This window comes from Chaetodon trifascialis, chromosome 3, assembly GCF_039877785.1.
Source record: "Chaetodon trifascialis isolate fChaTrf1 chromosome 3, fChaTrf1.hap1, whole genome shotgun sequence".
NCBI lineage: Eukaryota > Metazoa > Chordata > Actinopteri > Chaetodontiformes > Chaetodontidae > Chaetodon > Chaetodon trifascialis.
In genome coordinates, this window is record NC_092058.1 from 18,020,098 (window position 1) to 18,038,350 (window position 18,253).

General features: G+C 39.6%; 3 protein-coding genes across 6 annotated transcripts; all 3 read left to right on the forward strand.

The window, feature by feature from the left end:
* Window positions 1-1,125: 1,125 nt before the first annotated feature.
* On the forward strand, window positions 1,126-6,882 carry adipor1a (adiponectin receptor 1a). Of its 2 annotated transcripts, none has more exons than XM_070959151.1 (8): window positions 1,126-1,206; window positions 2,712-2,931; window positions 3,012-3,125; window positions 4,269-4,440; window positions 4,618-4,804; window positions 5,198-5,385; window positions 5,693-5,886; window positions 6,445-6,882. In XM_070959151.1, the coding sequence occupies exons 2-8, from the start codon at window positions 2,785-2,787 to the stop codon at window positions 6,571-6,573; spliced, it is 1,131 nt and encodes a 376-aa protein (XP_070815252.1). In that variant the 5' UTR covers window positions 1,126-1,206; window positions 2,712-2,784; the 3' UTR covers window positions 6,574-6,882. The 2 variants fall into 2 exon arrangements, with proteins under 2 accessions (XP_070815252.1, XP_070815253.1); XM_070959152.1 differs by lacking the exon at window positions 1,126-1,206 and adding an exon at window positions 1,305-1,376.
* Window positions 6,883-9,468: 2,586 nt separating this feature from the next.
* LOC139329272 (zinc finger and SCAN domain-containing protein 29-like) lies at window positions 9,469-13,134 on the forward strand. 2 transcript variants are annotated; one of them, XM_070959477.1, is made up of 2 exons: window positions 9,469-9,970; window positions 12,143-13,134. In XM_070959477.1, the coding sequence occupies exons 1-2, from the start codon at window positions 9,538-9,540 to the stop codon at window positions 12,406-12,408; spliced, it is 699 nt and encodes a 232-aa protein (XP_070815578.1). In that variant the 5' UTR covers window positions 9,469-9,537; the 3' UTR covers window positions 12,409-13,134. The 2 variants fall into 2 exon arrangements, with proteins under 2 accessions (XP_070815578.1, XP_070815577.1); XM_070959476.1 differs by having other exon boundaries at window positions 12,724-13,134.
* Window positions 13,135-13,906: 772 nt separating this feature from the next.
* On the forward strand, window positions 13,907-16,747 carry rabif (RAB interacting factor). Of its 2 annotated transcripts, none has more exons than XM_070992106.1 (3): window positions 13,907-14,024; window positions 14,474-14,623; window positions 15,808-16,747. In XM_070992106.1, exons 2-3 carry the CDS (start codon window positions 14,480-14,482, stop codon window positions 16,054-16,056), a joined length of 393 nt encoding a protein of 130 aa, XP_070848207.1. In that variant the 5' UTR covers window positions 13,907-14,024; window positions 14,474-14,479; the 3' UTR covers window positions 16,057-16,747. The 2 variants fall into 2 exon arrangements, with proteins under 2 accessions (XP_070848207.1, XP_070848215.1); XM_070992114.1 differs by having other exon boundaries at window positions 13,930-13,992.
* Window positions 16,748-18,253: the final 1,506 nt, after the last annotated feature.

The window sequence follows — 18,253 nt, forward strand, 5'->3', positions numbered from 1 at the left end:
ACTTGAATCACATGCCATTATTCCAATGTCAGAGCTCTCCTATAAGCCTTTTTAGACATGTCGCTGTAGCAAAGGCACAGGTGCTCAGTTGTAATATTGGCATCTCTACCAGGTTTTGCATTGTGTGCACACAGGTGTGTACTTAATGATGATTATGTATAAAGGAAAGGGCTTAGTGGAAATAAGGCAGTTAGTTATGTAATTAGTTGTTTTGCACAAGATTTTGACAACTGTTGCTAGGTTGAGGAAATGTTTCATATATTGTTGCTGTAAACCGCCATGTAAATTTCAGACATGCTGAACTCAGTGTCGTATTTGAAATGGAAGAATATTCTCTGTTGAGTCATTTTATGGTCAGGTGCTTTGGTTAAATGTAAAAATGTATTTCTTCCTTTGACACAGGATGTACTGTAAGTAACTCTCTCTGAGACACAGCATACAAACATTCATGTCTGAGCAGTAAAGATGGCTGCTTTTTTTCCAGAAAATGGCTCAAGTGCAAGTTTATTATCGGCATAGTCTCAGCCATCTGTCATGACAAGCTGTGGGAATATAGGCTTTTATCCAACACCATGTTTTTTCTCATTCCCATGTATGATCCCCATGTTTCAGCCCTTTTGCTGTTTTTCTGACTTTCACTGTTAAATATATCCCCAAGTTCCTCGCTGTATCAAAAAGTTAAGTTTTCTGGCCACGGTGCATTTCAGATAGATTTTATGTACAAGACATGATCATACTGTGCTTCCTGTTTCTGGGTTGTATACCATTAAAAAATTTATTAGATAGACAGTGTTTTTATACAGTGTCAGATACCTTCTATACAGAAAAACTGTGATAAATTTAAAACATTGAAAATATATACTTCTACATATTTGCTGGATACTTGAATGTACTTTGAAATATAGTTAGTCTTACCAACTACACATTATAGTAAATACGTTTTGATATTATGCATTTATTTTAATATTTTTAACATTATTTTGTTTTTTATGTGTAAATCGTTTTTTTGAAATGTAAACAAATGAAGAATGAATGCTTTTCTTGATCAAAGTGAAGAGATTTGTTTTTCTACGTGTGATGAGGTGCTTTTATTTTGGAAAAAGGACAAGGATTGGGGTTACGGAAGAGCTCTCAACTTCCGGAAAGGATTTTGTTTCGCATATCGATAAATAATTCACTTTCCTGGTTTGAAGGCTACCTTGTCAGGTAACTTACATCCATTTAATTAAATTGCTGTAGCAGATGCTAGCGCAGTACGTTATCTAGATAATATTATATGTCGGTGTCGTCGTAAAGACTTTTGTCCTCCTGCTAGCAAGTTAATTCAGAAAGCAGCCAGCTCGACTGGTTAGCGACAGCTCAGCGCTAGCTCAAAGGTAACGTTAGCTAGCTGACAGTATGAGTGATCCCTGACCTGCCAACTTAAAAACCTACGAGTGCTTGTTATATTTTAATTCAGCTCCTTGATATGAAGTGTACCAAACCGCAAAGATGTGACGGATTTACGTAAAGTCGTCGGTATCTTGCGGTTGTTTACATTCTGTACTCCATGTTCCGTCTGACGCGGTGCTATCAACATCCGTCTGGCAGGATTCGTCAAGCATTAATTTGGTTAAACGTTTTGTTTGTGTTGTCAGCCTTTAACAAATGTCAGTATTCTGTCTTATATCGGGAGTATCGTAGTCCTGTATTTGTCGACCGATAATTTTAGCTTGTGACATGCAGATGCACATAAGTTCAGCCGCTCCTTTGTTCTCTTGTTGTGGATATCTGATCGATGAAACACAGATAGACCCAGATTAATCATCAGCCATTTTTAATCAGGAGGTAGATGAATGTAAACTAATAATTACTTAAAATGCTAAGTACTGATTCGCAGTAACTGCAAGAGCACGTACATAATGTCCTTTAATTGCCAAATGCAAGGCCATGCAGACTCTGTGGACTCTACATTTACTGTATCCATCAATGCACATAAAAGCATCTCTGTAAATAGAGCAGCTTATCATCAGTGATGCATCCACTTCAATATCTGATCTGTTTAATGGGGCTGATACTGACATAAAAACCCAATAACAATTATCTTGCAACAGCTATGTTAGAGCTCCTTCACCTTAAAGAGCAGCAAACCTAAAAAGATGAAAGAATAGATCTGATTGATGTAAACTTCTGACATTATAACATAAAAGGCTTACTTTGTAAATATGTAGACTAATTAACCACAGATCTTCTGTTCCCCTTTCAGAACCAGTTTTTAGGTGAAATCCAGAGTCCGCAGATTTTGTAAAAATGGCTCTACATCATTTGACACATTCATGAGCTGATTACCGTTATGGAAATAATATGAATAATGACATTTCTCCATTGTTGGCCACTAATGGATTGACTAACAAGATATCATGCATATCTACTTATTTATTTAATCTACTTTTGTTTTCATTGCCATGCACTTTTGCACACAGCCTTGTATATAGAAAACACACATTAACCGTCTGACCTATATACAGCAGATACTCTTTGTTCTCCACCTCTTGCCTGTATATAGCAGTGATCATGGTTATATTTGGTTATCTATGTTTAGTACTATGCCTATACTTGTAATTTCCTGTAAATATGTCCTCTGCAGTACAGAATATATTGGGAGTTACCAAGAACTCGAGTCAAATTTCTTGTACACGCCAGTAAAGTTGATTGTGATTGTGGTTGCTCAGGAGGAAATTGAAGCATCTGTACCATCTGAAGCCGAATACAGAGACTGTGAGTGGGTCATCAGGCAGTCTCCCTATGTCAGGCCGAAACGGGTCTGCAAGTGATGCAGACTGCCGGATCTCTGAGGACTGCCGCGTCCCAGATGTTGAGCTGATGGAGCTGGGACCACTGCTGGAGGAGGGAGGGGGGCGACAGGCAGCATCTAAAGGCGCCCATGTGGAGGTAGGACCGTTTAAGACAATTCCCAGAGAAAAGTTGTTTTGGCTCAGCGGCTTCAGTATTCTCTTGTGATCTCTCTAAAGGGAGCCGCAATGCTTGCTGACGAGGAAGAGGAGGATGATGAGGTGGGAGAGGTCCTGACCTTACCACTTCAGGCTCACCATGCCATGGAGAAGATGGAGGAGTTTGTACACAAGGTAAAAATGTCCTCTTAATTTGATCAACACATCTTATATGGCTTCACTGGCACTGACTCTGAAGTTTATGCTTTTGTGCAACCTAAAATAAAAAAAAAAGGTCAGCACACGTTATCCATTCTGGCTTCACTTTGACCTCCAACCTCACCTGTGAAAAGATGAACACAGGTTTCTTATATAACCAGCAGAGATATACAGCCCCGATTCCAGAAAAGTTGGGACGCTGTGTAAAACATGAATAAACAGAATATGATAATTTGGCAAACCCTTTTGACATATACTCTATTGAAAACAGTATATTTATGACCTCATCAGCTTCATTCATTTTTGTAAATATCTGCTTATTCTGAATCTGATGCAGCAACATGTTTCAGACACGTTAGGACAGGAGTGACTACAGACTGGGAAAGTTGTGGAATGCTCCAAAAACACCTGTTTGGAACATTCCACAGGTAAACAGGCTCATTGGTAACAGGTGATAGTAAATCTGGGTTGTAGTTACTTTGGATAAAGCAGTAACTTCTGCTTCTTTCAGCAGTGAATTCAGCTCTTCTCACTCTGACAGAGTTGATTGTGATTGTAAACTGTTGGTTCATAAATCATCAAATGTGACAGAATAAGGTAAATGAAAGACCCTTATGTTGAAACACTGTAAATATTGCATCAGCCACATTAAATGAGCTGAAACTCAACACCTCAAAGGTGTTTACCAGGTCTAGTGGTTCAGCAGTGAGGTCAGTTGCAGATCTGGGTGAACAGCAACAACCAGGGATCAACCTGTGACTGCTGTGAGTGAGTCATGATGATTCCACATCAGGCACAGGATATGTGCGTTGTATAAGACACACACAAGTCACCATGGGAGACAAGTGTCAGCTTACAACAACAACAACAACAACAACAACCACAACAAAATATTTGTTAGTAAAATAGCATCAAAACATGTAGATATTTTGAAGAACCCTGAGCCAAAAGATCTGATCAACCTCCTGCACCTTATATACATTATGTCTGTTTTACTTAAATCTCAATAAAGATTATTAGTGTTTTACTCTGTTTCATCCTCACAGGATTTCGGTTTGTGAGCCCTGTGTTAAATGTAAATGTTTGCGTCTGTGAGTGAAAGCTACTCTTGCTTTTCAGGTTTGGGAGGGGCGCTGGAGGGTCATCCCTTTTCATGTCCTGCCAGAGTGGCTCAAGGACAACGATTACCTCCTGCACGGACACCGGCCCCCTATGCCCTCTTTCCGGGCCTGTTTTGGAAGCATCTTCAGAATTCACACTGAGACAGGAAACATCTGGACTCACCTGTTAGGTGAGAATAAGAAGTTTTGCATTACTGTAATTGTTGATCGCTGGCTTTTAGCAGCTGATTCTCAGTCTGTTTACCACTTTGTGTTAGTTAAACGACAAACTTTGTAACTCTCTGGACAGCTCTGGTCTCTTCTCTCTGGCCATTATTAGTAACACTGCCCTGTTTTTTTTCCCTCAGGGCTGATCTTATTCCTTTGTCTGGGCACGTTAACCATGCTGAGGCCCAACATGTATTTTATGGCTCCGCTGCAAGAGAAAGTGGTGTTCGGGATGTTCTTCCTGGGAGCTGTACTCTGCCTCAGCTTCTCCTGGCTTTTTCATACCGTCTACTGCCACTCCGAGAAAGTGTCTCGCACCTTCTCCAAGTAAGGCCTCAAGCTGTCAAACACTGTTTCTCACATGTATGTATGTCAAATGTCCTTGAGCAAGAAACTGAACCCTGAACTGCTTCTGCTGAGCCTGCTGCAGCTCTGTCATTTCTGTGGCTGAATTGGAGGCATTGTGAGATGCTTTATTCTGATCTGTACATTTACCACGGCAGAGTGCTGTAGCGTGAGGTTAATTTGGGCTAAATTATCATTTGCTACACAAACTACAACCTCAAAAACACTTCAGGTGTTAACTGTGTTCATGCCTGATATGAACAGTGAGATAAAAATGGAATAGATGTAGAAATTTTGCCACATGAGAAATCATCAACATCATCATCACATCAACCAAACACCCACCTGTTGTCTCTGTGTCGCCCCTCTCTTCAGGCTTGACTACTCGGGCATTGCCCTCCTGATCATGGGCTCCTTCGTGCCCTGGCTGTACTACTCGTTCTATTGTTCCCCTCAGCCTCGACTTATCTACCTCACCATTGTATGTGTCCTCGGTATTGCCGCCATCATAGTGGCCCAGTGGGACCGGTTCTCTACACCTCGTCACAGACCTACACGAGCAGGTGCTCACCACTTCACACCAATGTGCACTTTGTAGATTCTTTGCTTTCTCTGCAGTTTTCTGCAGCTGTTGTTGTTGTTTTGTCACACATCTGCCACTGTTTTTGCCTTTTCTGAGCAATGGAGGTAATTTTCTTGCAGAGCAAACAACTAAACACTGATAACTTGCGGCGGTTTTGAATGACTGTTAAGCTTTGTTTGCATGTCGTAAAAGACTTTATGTCACTTTTGATCTTGTAATGTTTAAAAAAGTACATGTTGACTTTTTTAGAATTACACAAAATAAAAGACATCCAAACTTTCCCTTAGGTGTGTTCATGGGTCTTGGACTAAGCGGCATTGTCCCCACCATGCACTTCACCATCGAGGAGGGCTTTGTTAAGGCCACCACAGTCGGCCAGATGGGTTGGTTCTACCTGATGGGTGCCATGTACATCACTGGTGCTGGTCTGTATGCAGCCAGGATCCCCGAGCGCTATTTTCCTGGCAAGTGTGACATCTGGGTAAGTATTTAATGCATAATCCCATAATAGAATTTCAGTCAGGTGGTTAGTGCACAAACAGTTTAGGTTTGTGATGCGTTTTTTCCGACATAAAAAATAAGATAATACACTTACAATATTATAATACTTCATTCATCACGATGAAGGAGGAAATTCTGCCACGTTCAGACATTTTTATGTCATGATCACAATGCAGTCCTTTGTGAATATTACTGATATGAGACGCTCACAGTGGGGTACTGTGTGAAGTTCTTCTTCTCTAGTGCCAATACAATATCTGAGTTGTGTTCTTTTTAATAAGAACATATTGTGCCAGTCCATCTGTCAGTGTAAATGATCATTCACAAAAGACTAGAATCGTCAATTACAGCTCACTATGGAGTGGAAGACTGAGTGTTGATTTTTACACTGTAGGGAATAAAGAGCGAGCGAACAATGGAGCAGTCTCAGCCTCGGCTTTAGACAGTGTGTGTTTTTTTCTTCTCCTTTCTGTAATCAAATGCAGGCAAATGATAGTGAATGAAACTGATGCTAATGCCTCTCTTTCACTCCTTCTAGTTCCATTCTCATCAGATTTTTCATGTCCTGGTCGTGGCAGCAGCGTTCATTCATTTCTACGGGGTTTCCAACCTGCAGGAGTTCCGCTATGGCCTCGAGGGGGGATGCACAGACGACTCTCTACTCTGAGGCCTGACTGTGACTTACTCATACTTTTCTTTATAGCCCACCAAACACCAGATGCACGCACGCACACACACACACACACACACACACACACACACACACACACACACAGAGACATACACGCACGCACAAGCACAGACCTGCATACACACACACACACACACACACACACACACACACACACACTTAAAATGCTGCTGGAATTCAATATATAGTCACTTACTGCTCCTTCTGTACTTCTGATTTGCGAACATCTTGTTTGGGTTTTGGTGGTCTTTCTGTTTGGCTCTTTTTTGCTCCAATAAAGTAGCATTAACTAGCCACTGAACTACAGAGGGAATCTTCAACAGGCACTACTTCTTTAATAATTATGAAGCTTGAAGTCTGCATTTCCAAGTGAGATCAAAATGTTAATTTAACCAAAATTCTATATTCCTGTTACATGATGGTTACTTCTTAGAAGCTAACTAGTACCCTGACCTCTCCATAGTCTGTTACCAATGCACAAAGGGTACATAGAGTATTATTTGTGCAGTAGCAGAGGGCACATACTGTAAACCATTCCTTTCCTCCCTACTCGTCTCCAAGCAGGTTAGAGGATGAATGTACTGTCCACCAGGTGTAGCAAGAAAAAAATACATTTAGGTGCGTGGGTGTCTGCACACGTATTTGTATGAGGAGGATGAAAGTATACACATACAGTAATATAGTGTGTGTATACGTGTCACCAGATGTTTTTAACTATGCTGACACTGATTGTGAAGCTGCCTGTTAAAACCGAGAGGACCACCACGAACCCACCCATGCCCGCTCTGCAATAAAACATGAACTGTACTCTGAGGGCCCAGTGAATAATCTAAAATTACATTAAAACAAAATAAAATACATTATTATGAAAGGAAAATATAGCTTAGATCCCATGAGCATGATCTATAGATGTGTCTGAGTAACACAAGCAATGATGCTAGTCAGAATTCTTCTGGAAGTTAAGGCTTTGGATATTTAAACAAACTGAATTTCTCGGTTTATTTGAGTTTTGTACTGAAGTTCCCTTGCATTTTGATGCATTGTTTGAATTGACAAACGTTTCAAACAGGTGGTTTTCAAATGACACAATGGCAAAGCAAAGCTGCAACCGTACAAAAATATATAAGCTCAGTTCAGGTTCGACTAAGATGGTGAAAACGTTGAAATTAAAAGAACTCCCCTGCCATCGTTTTTCAGACAGACAACACATCATTGATTAATTTCTAGAGTAATATTTCCTGGGCTACGCACAATGTACAGATCTGGATGGATCAAATTGTGTTTTTGTCAGCTTGAGATCTTTCTTTTGTGCTAGATTTCAGATGCAATGAGAGGTGTACATATGAGATGCACCTTAGTGTATGCTATCAAATTCAAAACTTTAAATCGCCGTACGGGGTTTAAAATGTGTTATGTATTATTGATATAAACTTTTAGTATTCCTGTGCCTTAGGCCAACGGAAATGTTTTTAAATAAAACGGCCTATCTTAACAGTCAAGGGAGCTTCAAGGATTTCCAGAGGTTGACTTTTCTTGTTTTCCTTGCCATATATACAATCGAATCATTATTGAACTTACAATTCCATTGATAGGTTGTATCAACTGCTGTTTAAGACTCCTTTTTCTAGATCAACTTATTCGAGCTTTATTACAAAAACTAAAACAATGTGTATTCTTGACTTTGTGTAATGTCCTGTGTAGAAAGTGATAAATCATACATTTCACTGAAATGTAAACATAAATATTTATTAATGGTAATCTTGGAAAATTATTGGAATAAATTTTTTTCCACATGTACAAACATGGTGTCCAGTTGTATCAAGTACAGATTCGGGGTTCAGGCAATACAAGCAGCGGTGCAGTTACAAATGCCTTTATGAAAGGGCGACTCACCTGCTGAAGGACCACTTTCTGGACCATCCTCAGCAGACGGGACATCATACAGTAGCTCTTCACCTCACCTCATCATCCCTCATCATCTCATCATCATCACCCAGTCAATCCATCCAGACCCACTTCCCTTTCACACATGCGCTGTACTTATCTAGACATGACCTGGAGGAGCTGTATGAGAATACAAATAAATCAGTTCGATCGGACATTAAGAGGAGACACTGCAGATGAAAACATTGTTTTTTCACGCACTGCTCAATTTTGAGGTTCTGGGCAAGTTAGCTTGAAATAATTTTACCTTATCATTCTGTTGTGGATAGTTTGGTAAATTAGTGGATAGTGTCCCGTTTAAGCATTTAAACATGAAATTTAGGAAAACTTGTAATACAAAAATAATTGTCATGGTAAGCAATGATAGATGATAATGAGTTTTCTATTTTAAACCTAAAATATCTAAAAATGTGGCCATGGAATTTTACAATACACATCTTGAAATTATATTTTCTCAAAATGAATTTCTTATACACAAACTTTCCAGAGGGGTTTGTTCACACGTCATTCATAGTCTAGAGTTATGGAACATTCCTAAAACGAGGTAATTTCATTTATTTAATTTTTGGTGACAGTATTTTTTGTTTTTCTGAAGTGATAAGAAGAGACAGCCAAAATCCCCTCAGTAAAAACCTTTGCAATAAATTAAAAATGGAACAGGAATTTTGAACCCGGTTTTATCCAATGTTTAGATTTCTGTTGTGGAAATGTCTGGAAATTAGTGGATATTTATTATGACGTAGTGCCTCATTTGAAACATCAACATGTCAGAAATCTTGTAATAATGATTTTATGTCTTATTGTAAGTAACCAACATCCATGAAAACTCCCTCCATCTCAAACGGACTTCACCCTGCCAGCTCCCCGGTACAGTCCGTGTGTGAACGGGGGCGGCGGAGGCCATGATGGTCCGGAGAATTACCTCGAGCGAGTGGGCGCGTTAGTAACCTTCTGTCACGCGACTGGCGAGTATATCCGAGGCGGACAACGAAGAAAATGTCTACTAACTGGAGAGACGACGAGATTCGGGAACTTCTGTCGGTCAGGGCCGACGCCGATATCGTCAGACAAATTAAAGGGACGGCAAGAGACTCGGTAGTTTATGACCAAATCACGAGCCGGCTCCGTGAGCGCGGAGTGAACCGAGCCAAGGCGCAGGTGAACAACAAACTAAAAGCACTCAAAAGGCAGTACCATGAAATCGTTAGCGACAATGGCCGCAGTGTGAACGACCGCAAAACGTGGTGCTATTTCAGTTTGTGCGAGGCTGTCTGGGGCGTGAGTCCGTCGGCGAACCCCGTGGCTTTGGTTGGGAGTGTGGAGACAGCCTCCACTTCCAGTTTCCCCGAGACGCCATACAGCGACTCAGAGGGGCAGACGACGGTGTATGAAACTGACGTGTCCATCAACGACTCGGTGTTGAGTGCAGGTGAGGTTCTGTTTACAGGTAGAGAGCTGCCAACTTTTTGCTTATTGTCCCCGGAGGTCTGTGGTCAGAGATTGAAGTGAGCCACCCAATGTAACCATGTAAGGTCATGTAACGAAATACCTTTACTCGAGTACTGTACTTCAGGTATTTGTACTTTACTTGAGTTTTCATTCTGCTTTCTACTTCGCCCCCTGTCAAATCATAGTGAAAAATTGTACGTTTTACGACATTAATCTTACAGCTTTATTCACCATATTATGAATTAAGATTTTCTGTATGTCCTCCTGAGACCCAGCCTATTCATTTGTGTCCTCTGTAGTGGTCATTTGGTTTTGGTCTATATCTTTTGACTCATTTGAGCTACCATACTAAGTCCTGGTGTGCTCAGTAGAGGACATCCTTCCCTTTCCAATGATACCTCACGTGTTTGGGTGGGATGAGGGGAACTTTGTTTTCATACTGGGACAAAGTGGAGACAAAACTCTCATGCCAGGAAATAGAAAAGGTAAGTCAAATATTGTTAAGTTATTGTTTGTTTTTTTTTAACAATGGTAATCATATATTTTCTTGTTCATGAATATGCCTTAAATCTTAAATTGGAGTCAGAGTTCAGTTAAACTCTTTGTTAGGAAAAATAATAGCAATATTATGAATGTCAACTGCAATGGACATGAGGATGATTTAACCACCTGAGACCAAGGGAAAAAAGTACCCCTCTCTCTCTCTCTCTCTCTCTCTCTCTCTCTCTCTCTCTCTCTCTCTCTCTCTCTCTATATATATATATATATATATATATATATATATATATAATGATTTCCTGCCTCTTTGGAGCTAGAGCAATAACTCACAATTTAGAATTTTATAAAAATATTTTTATTTTAAATTTTACACCATGTCCACTGTAGTGGACAACAGAATGGTTTTACTGTAGCACAACAAAATCATAAGAGGTTGACAAGAAAACAAGAATTTCAATCCATTTTTTAAATGAAACTGAACATTTGGCCTGTATCTTTTGCTGAACTGCTGAACAAAATGTCTGTATTATATCATACACAGGGCCTTCTTTTGTTTGTCTTTCAAGACTGTCAACACTGTATTGGGAAAAGTATTGAATTTGACTTGAGTTTTCGCAGGTGTTCGGGTCCTCTCAACAGTCAGGAGGCCTGGGTAGCACAGGTTTAAATGTGTTAGCTCCTCCTCCTCTTCCTCTTTCTTTTCTTCATTCATTCAGTTCTTAGCTATGGTACACCAGGAAGCAGTTTCTCTTCTTTGTAATGCAGAGGAACATCTTGCAACTGATGCATCGCATGTATGTTTTGCCCTTGCAACCTTGGTTTCGGCACCTCTCTGCATGGTTGCAGTCTACCATCTCTGGCATGTGCCTGGCTTCATATTTTCTTAACGATGCGTCTGGTTGTGGAATCCTCTTTTTGATGAGTGGCTTGTACTCTTCTTCGCTCTCCTCACTGTCATCTACTCTCTTGTCAGTGTCGTCAGGTTCTAGGTAGATCAGCGAGTTATTTGCCATCGATTACATTAATTACTTAACAAAGAAAATACATTCAACGTGTTTATTACCCCACGAAGACAGAAATCTGAACGTAAGCAAAGAACTAGCAAGCTAGTTAGCTATTAGCTAACAACATTAAATTGTCCTCATGTCCATTACAGTGGACATTCATAAAATTGCTATTATTTTTCCTAACAAAAAGTTTAACTGAACTCTGATTCCAATTTATGATTCCTGACATGTTCCTAAACAAGAAAATGTATGATTACCATAGTTAAAAAAGAAAACAAAAAAACAATATCTTAACAATATTTGACTTATCTTTTCTCTTTTCCTGGCATTTGTGAGGAATGAGTTCCCCTCATCCCACCCAAACACATGAGATATCATTGGAAAGGCCAGGACTTAGTATGGTAGCTCAAATGAGCCAAAAGATATAGACCAAAACCAAATGATCATGACAGAGGACACAAATGAATAGGCTGGGTCTCAGGAGGTTAATGTTGTTAGCTAATAGCTAACTAGCTTGTTAGTTCTTTGCTTACGTTCAATTTCTGTCCCACAACACATTTCTTCGTGGGGTAATAAACACGTTGAATGTATTTTCTTTGTAAAGTAATTAATGTAATTGATGGCAAATAACTCACTGATCTACCTAGAACCTGATGACACTGACAAGAGAGTAGATGACAGTGAGGAGAGCGAAGAAGAGTACAAGCCACTCATCAAAAAGAGGATTCCACAACCAGACGCATCGTTAAGAAAATATGAAGCCAGGCACATGCCAGAGATGGTAGACTGCAACCATGCAGAGAGGTGCCGAAACCAAGGTTGCAAGGGCAAAACATACATGCGATGCATCAGTTGCAAGATGTTCCTCTGCATTACAAAGAAGAGAAACTGCTTCCTGGAGTACCATAGCTAAGAACTGAATGAATGAAGAAAAGAAAGAGGAAGAGGAGGAGGAGCTAACACATTTAAACCTGTGCTACCCAGGCCTCCTGACTGTTGAGAGGACCTGAACACCTGTGAAAACTCAAGTCAAATTCAATACTTTCCCCAGTACAGCGTTGACAGTCTTGAAAGACAAACAAAAGAAGGCCCTGTGTATGATATAATACAGACATTTTGTTCAGTCAGTGCCAGATAGAACCCCTTAATTAATGGATTATGGCAAACAATGTTAGCAGGCTTTGTGTAACTACTGTTAAACTAGTGTTGTTCTTGTTGCTGTTATTAGAGTCGTTGTATCGTTCTCCGCCTAAGAAGAGGAGGGGGAGGAATCAGACACATTCAGAAAGGCCATCTGCAGAGATGAGGGATCTCTTCAATGAGATGGACAAGGATTTCAAAGAGGAAAAGTTTCATGTCACCTGTCCTTCACCCCCGACATCTCCTTGCACCTCAGCTTGGAAGAAGAGAAGCAACATAAATGAGGCCATTCTTTCAAGATTGGCCCACCTGGATAAAGAGATACAGACATTTAGGCAGCGGGACAATGCAGACTTTAGGTTTTCTGCAGTGATCGTGGACATGTTAGCTCATGTTGACCCGAAGCATAAATCAGAAGTTAAATTTAAAATATACCAGATGCTATTTGAGGCGGGGAGGGACTTCCCAAAACAGTCGTAAATAAAAGACAATTGCACTTACAGATTGAATTATAGCTTTGTTTTATTTTGGATTTACAACAAATCTCAACAATACACAAAATACTGTCAATATTTTTGTATTCACTGTGTGGCTTGTTTTCATGTATATTTAAGTAATGTAGGGTCAGTAGTCTCTGCTAATGACTGTCCCACCAGGACTCAGGTGGTGTTGGGAAGTTCGATTGCGGTTTGTTTCGGACTGACATTGTTCTAATTTTACGTCCATGAAAGTGCAGCCCGTGATGCCCTCACAGTCGAGAGTCGTCCTGTCTCCAGCAGTCAATCTCCTACATTCACTTGACTGATGCTGCCTTAACTATTAACAGAGACAACTACATTTTTTTAAAAAAAGTTCTTATTTTCAAGTGATTATATAGTAATGAAAGCATAATGAATATTATATTCCATTTCCTCCAATAGAGCCTAAATCCTACATGCTGGACCTTAAAACAAAAACACGGCAGTTCTGTGTGTTTTATGTAGGGAATAGTAAATGTGTGAAGAAGGGGGTGATTTCATACAACATTACATTTAATGTTCGTGTACAATCAACAGATTACCTGGATAGGGTCGAATCAAGTGTATATTCTGTGGGAATGATGCAGGTCACTGGCATCAAAATGAGAGGTCAGTAATGACACAACACTAACGGGGGTCATTCTGCATCATGAGCAGGTTTACTTTTCATATTTTTAAAGTACATTTTTGTGGTAATATTTTGATCATCTAGTTTAAGTGGGAACCAAGTCACAGTCTTGTGTTTCTGGACGGGAGAATTTAGAGGCCGGTAAACGTCAAGACTAACTAGTATGCTAGCCTAGCAGTAGCAGAGCTGTCTATCTTAGGATTTTTCTGTGGTATTCAACCTTGTATTTACTTCAATATTTAGGTATGTCTTATTAGATATCATTCTAGTTTGGGTGGATGTGTAAAGTGGTTATTTGTCTGTAGTCTGATGACTAGTCGGTGTTAGCATAGATGTTAGCATATATGCAAGGGGCAGGGCTTACAATGAATGTGAGTATAATAGTTTAAATGTTCGTTGTGGTTAGCTTTTTAATATACATATTTCAGATTGTGGTTCGGATTGCCATAACTTGTGTTTAATAGATAATGTAAAGGGGAAAACAATGGTGAGTTTTCTTCGTTCACGGACTTCCGCACTACAAAGGCTCCGAAGGCTCGTGGTGCCACCGCACTCACTCTAATTTGCCGTCAGGCAGTCAGCCTTCACGGTTAATTAATGTGCTGTGGTTCAGTGCAGTTGGACTGGTGAAAGATCCTGTGTCTCAAGGCTTTTGTGTGTGTATATCAGAGTAAATTTGCTTATTGTCATAGTTAGAGATGGACAACGATCAACAGTCCAAAGAAAGCACAGATCGGTCCGACCTGGTGTCTGAGGACGGCAAGAACACCAAGTCTGTCGTGTGTCAGTGCTGCGGATCCAAGGTGTTATGTCCGGGGATGGCTGTGTTTGCAGAGAAAGAGGTAACGTAGTGATGTATGACATTTGGCCACGGGCCCATGTCTGTGGTCACACTGATCCTGGATATATTGCTTTTGGGGTATTTAATCTGCAGCACCATTTCATCCAGGGTGCTCAGCAGGATAATAAAATCTGTGGTGCGACGCAACTCTGAATATTTATACAAGCGATGTACCTAATTACAGACTTTAGGCACACATTTTCAATATTATGCTACCTTATGCTTGCACTCCACCACTGTTCATTGGTAAACACCTTTACTCCACTAGTTTAACTTGACAGCTGTAGTTACTAATTCATTTACAAGGATGTGCAATACATCTCTAAAATATGCTGCACTGTTATAGACAGTTTATGAAGTAGTTAATTACTTGCACTGACCGACTACGACTGTAAAATACAAGTTACATATTAATACATCAGCAGTAATAATCTGTAATGACCATATTTAGTATAGCACTCACAGAACTAATATTGATACATTGAGCACGTCTGATACTTAAAAGTGCATTTTGCAAATAATGCTTTTGTTATTTTGCTTTTTAAAAGCATGACTTTTATTTGTAATGGACAATCATAACAATGTGGTATTGTTACTTTTACTGCAGTAAAGGATCTGAAAACCTTTCTAATGCCAAATAAGATAATGGACACAAAGGTGGATACACTAATATACATAGTCACACATTTACACAAGTACTCATACATTCACACACACATACGCACATATATAAGCAAGAATCCCCAGTATTAGTCTGAGATTAGCAGGGAGACAGTTCAATTATTTAGGCATATAGATACTATTTGACATCTCAGTGGACTTTTAAAATGGTTGATGGTATATGAAGGAGGCTGGTGCCATGTAACCTGAGAGATCTGCAAGATTTCTGAACTGAGAGCTTAATATATTACTGAGTAATGAGGCCATTTAGAGCTTTTTATACCAGGAGGAGGAGGATTCTGTATTCTGAAAGGAACAGGTAGCCGGTGGAGGTTTCTGAAGACCTCAGTGATGTAGACTGATTTTCATGACTTAGTTCCAGGTACATCTGAGTATATACAGAGACAAGACATCCCAACTAGACTTAAATACATGGCAACCGTTTCCTGTATATACTAAATCCACTGCCCCCATTGCACTACTGATTTTGAGTTCCTTATGTGAGGCTGTGTTTTCTCCCACCAGCTGTTCTTACCATCCATGCGGACAAAGAGCAACCTCCGCACCACAGAGGGCTCAGTGGACGGGGACACTCTGACTGCCCACTGGTTTGTGGAAGACATGTACACTTTTGAGAACGTGGGCTTCACTAAAGATGTTGGGAGAATCAAGTATCTCATCTGTGCAGATTGTGAGATTGGACCAATCGGCTGGCACTGTTTGGATGACAAGAAAAGTTTCTACATCGCTGTGGAAAGGGTGAATCATGCATAGTCTAAATGCCTCTATGAGTCTGCGAGAACTTTAAAAAAAATGTGTTGGCAGGTTATGCATCTTTTCATGGATTTCCACCCAGAGTTGATCACAACCTAATCCATCACAAACACACTTACGTTTACCGTTATATGTACATTGTGTATGATAACAGGATTTTGTCACTTTCACTGTCCTCTATCATACTGACAGCAGTATGGCCATCCTGTTGTAATAAAGATGATTATAGGGAAGCTAATGTTGAATGCCATCCTGCAGCTGTTTCCTGGATAATGCGATTGAAGTTCCTTCGTCTTAACCTACAAAAAGTGTTCAGTTCCAGTCAGATTATTCAGATGAAGACGTTACTGTGTATACTGTGTGTGGAATCCATCCTAACACGAGTTAGTGCTTGTTTGATTTACAAAAGAATTTAGAACAAATTAATAGTAAATATCCATTTTCATTTATTGATTAATCTTTAAAGACAATTATTGAGCAAAAATACCATGCATCACAAATTCCATATCCAAGTATTTGCTGTTTTATTTTGTTGGGGGGAAAGGTTATAAATTTACTTTGGTGTTTTAGACTTTTGGCCAAACAAAAGCAATTTGAAGAACTTATGATGGGAAGTTTTCACTATATTTTGACATTTTCTGTGTTGATTGATTGAAAATATATGTGACATATTAAATACTGTATGTAATCATTTGTTGCAGTCCTTAAAAAAAATCCCTGTTGAGTGTGGGTGTTCCAGATACTCGAAGAGCATACCACATTCTTATATGCAACACTGTTATTTGACACACATTTATTTTGTGGCTCCTACTGTGTTCTGTATGATGCGTTCATTGGTATCTTGTGTGTGCTATGCACCTGTTAACTAAAGGTTCTGTCCCCACCACATCAGCTGAACCCCTCCGAATCAGTGGCAGTGGTGGCAGTCAGCAAACTGCACTGAGTGATGGTGGTGCAGCTGTTTGCTTCCCTTTGTCACGCACATGAACAGTTATGGTTGTAAAGTGCTGTAGAGTATCTTCAGAATACTATAAAAATGGGTATTCAAAAATATGTGGAATTACAGCAGAGATACAAATGTGCACCATTTTACACGAACACATCAAGGCTTTATTTGCTTACTAAGCTCTAATCACTGGTGAATAGCAACCCTACATTATTGAGTTATCTTAAGCACAGAAACAGTCACAACTGCAGGCTATACAAAGAGCATATAGAGGTATGTCCAGACTGATAAAATGTGTTGAACAAATGACTCCGTACATAATACACCAGGACCAAACACTTGGGCCAGCAGAGCAGAAAGCTTATGGTGACGTTGAGCACCTTTAAATACGTGCAGCTGATTTTGAAAGACATCTGTTGTGTTGAACCGTTATAGTTGGCAGTCCAAAGGGAAGTTGAAACGAAACAGAGAACAGGAACATGCAAATCAGCCCGAGTCCAGATTGAAACAAACGAAGTGGTGCCAAACTCAGTTAACACATGATGTGAGATTTTTGCTGAAAATGTTAAGTCTTGGTCAAAAGATAAGATCAAATAACGCTTTATTAATCCCCCATAGGGGAAATTTGGGAATCATGTCAACTTTATTTACATTATATAGCCCAAAGTCACATATTTTCCTCAAAGGCCTTAATAATCTGTACAAAGAAATTGTGAGGAGTCATCTTTTAGTCAAAATGGAGGCTCTCCCTTTCAGCAATAAGTGATACATATATCTTTTGCGTGGGATTAAATCAGTATCGTACTTACACAAAAAGTGGTTATATTGTATGATTTATAATGTAAGATGGACAAACGATATTAATAAGACAATATGATCCGACAAATAGCTGTCAACATATATGAGAGACAACCACAGACGACTTTTACAGCCAAGGACGGCAATAGATATCAGACAGTGTACAACAAAAAGATGCGTGGACCAAGATTAAAAACACATTCAGATCCTGTACATCGAAAGATTTTTCGCCCGAATGGACCCTAATGAAATCATTGTGCACATAAAAAGTATGTCTTTATAGGTGCATGATTCGTACTAATTAGCAAGTGACCTCAAGCACATTGAGAGAACATGTCAAAAACTAAATACGATTAAAATGGGCACATTATCAAAATATATTTTATACTCGAGGCGTTGGTATCGAATAAATGACTCAATTAAAATATTTATTACTGAAACATAAACAGCTGA

What these genes read in the sequence shown, in the direction of transcription:
- LOC139329272 (XM_070959476.1), top strand. Translation starts at nt 9,538, where the DNA reads ATGTCTACTAACTGGAGAGACGACGAGATTCGGGAACTTCTGTCGGTC. An exon ending in CGACTCGGTGTTGAGTGCAG is followed by an intron (nt 9,971 to 12,723) that starts GTGAGGTTCTGT and finishes TGCTGTTATTAG; the next exon opens with AGTCGTTGTATCGTTCTCCG.
- rabif (XM_070992106.1), top strand. Translation starts at nt 14,480, where the DNA reads ATGGACAACGATCAACAGTCCAAAGAAAGCACAGATCGGTCCGACCTG. An exon ending in CTGTGTTTGCAGAGAAAGAG is followed by an intron (nt 14,624 to 15,807) that starts GTAACGTAGTGA and finishes TTCTCCCACCAG; the next exon opens with CTGTTCTTACCATCCATGCG.
- adipor1a (XM_070959151.1), top strand. Translation starts at nt 2,785, where the DNA reads ATGTCAGGCCGAAACGGGTCTGCAAGTGATGCAGACTGCCGGATCTCT. An exon ending in CATCTGGACTCACCTGTTAG is followed by an intron (nt 4,441 to 4,617) that starts GTGAGAATAAGA and finishes TTTTTCCCTCAG; the next exon opens with GGCTGATCTTATTCCTTTGT. An exon ending in GTGTCTCGCACCTTCTCCAA is followed by an intron (nt 4,805 to 5,197) that starts GTAAGGCCTCAA and finishes CCCTCTCTTCAG; the next exon opens with GCTTGACTACTCGGGCATTG.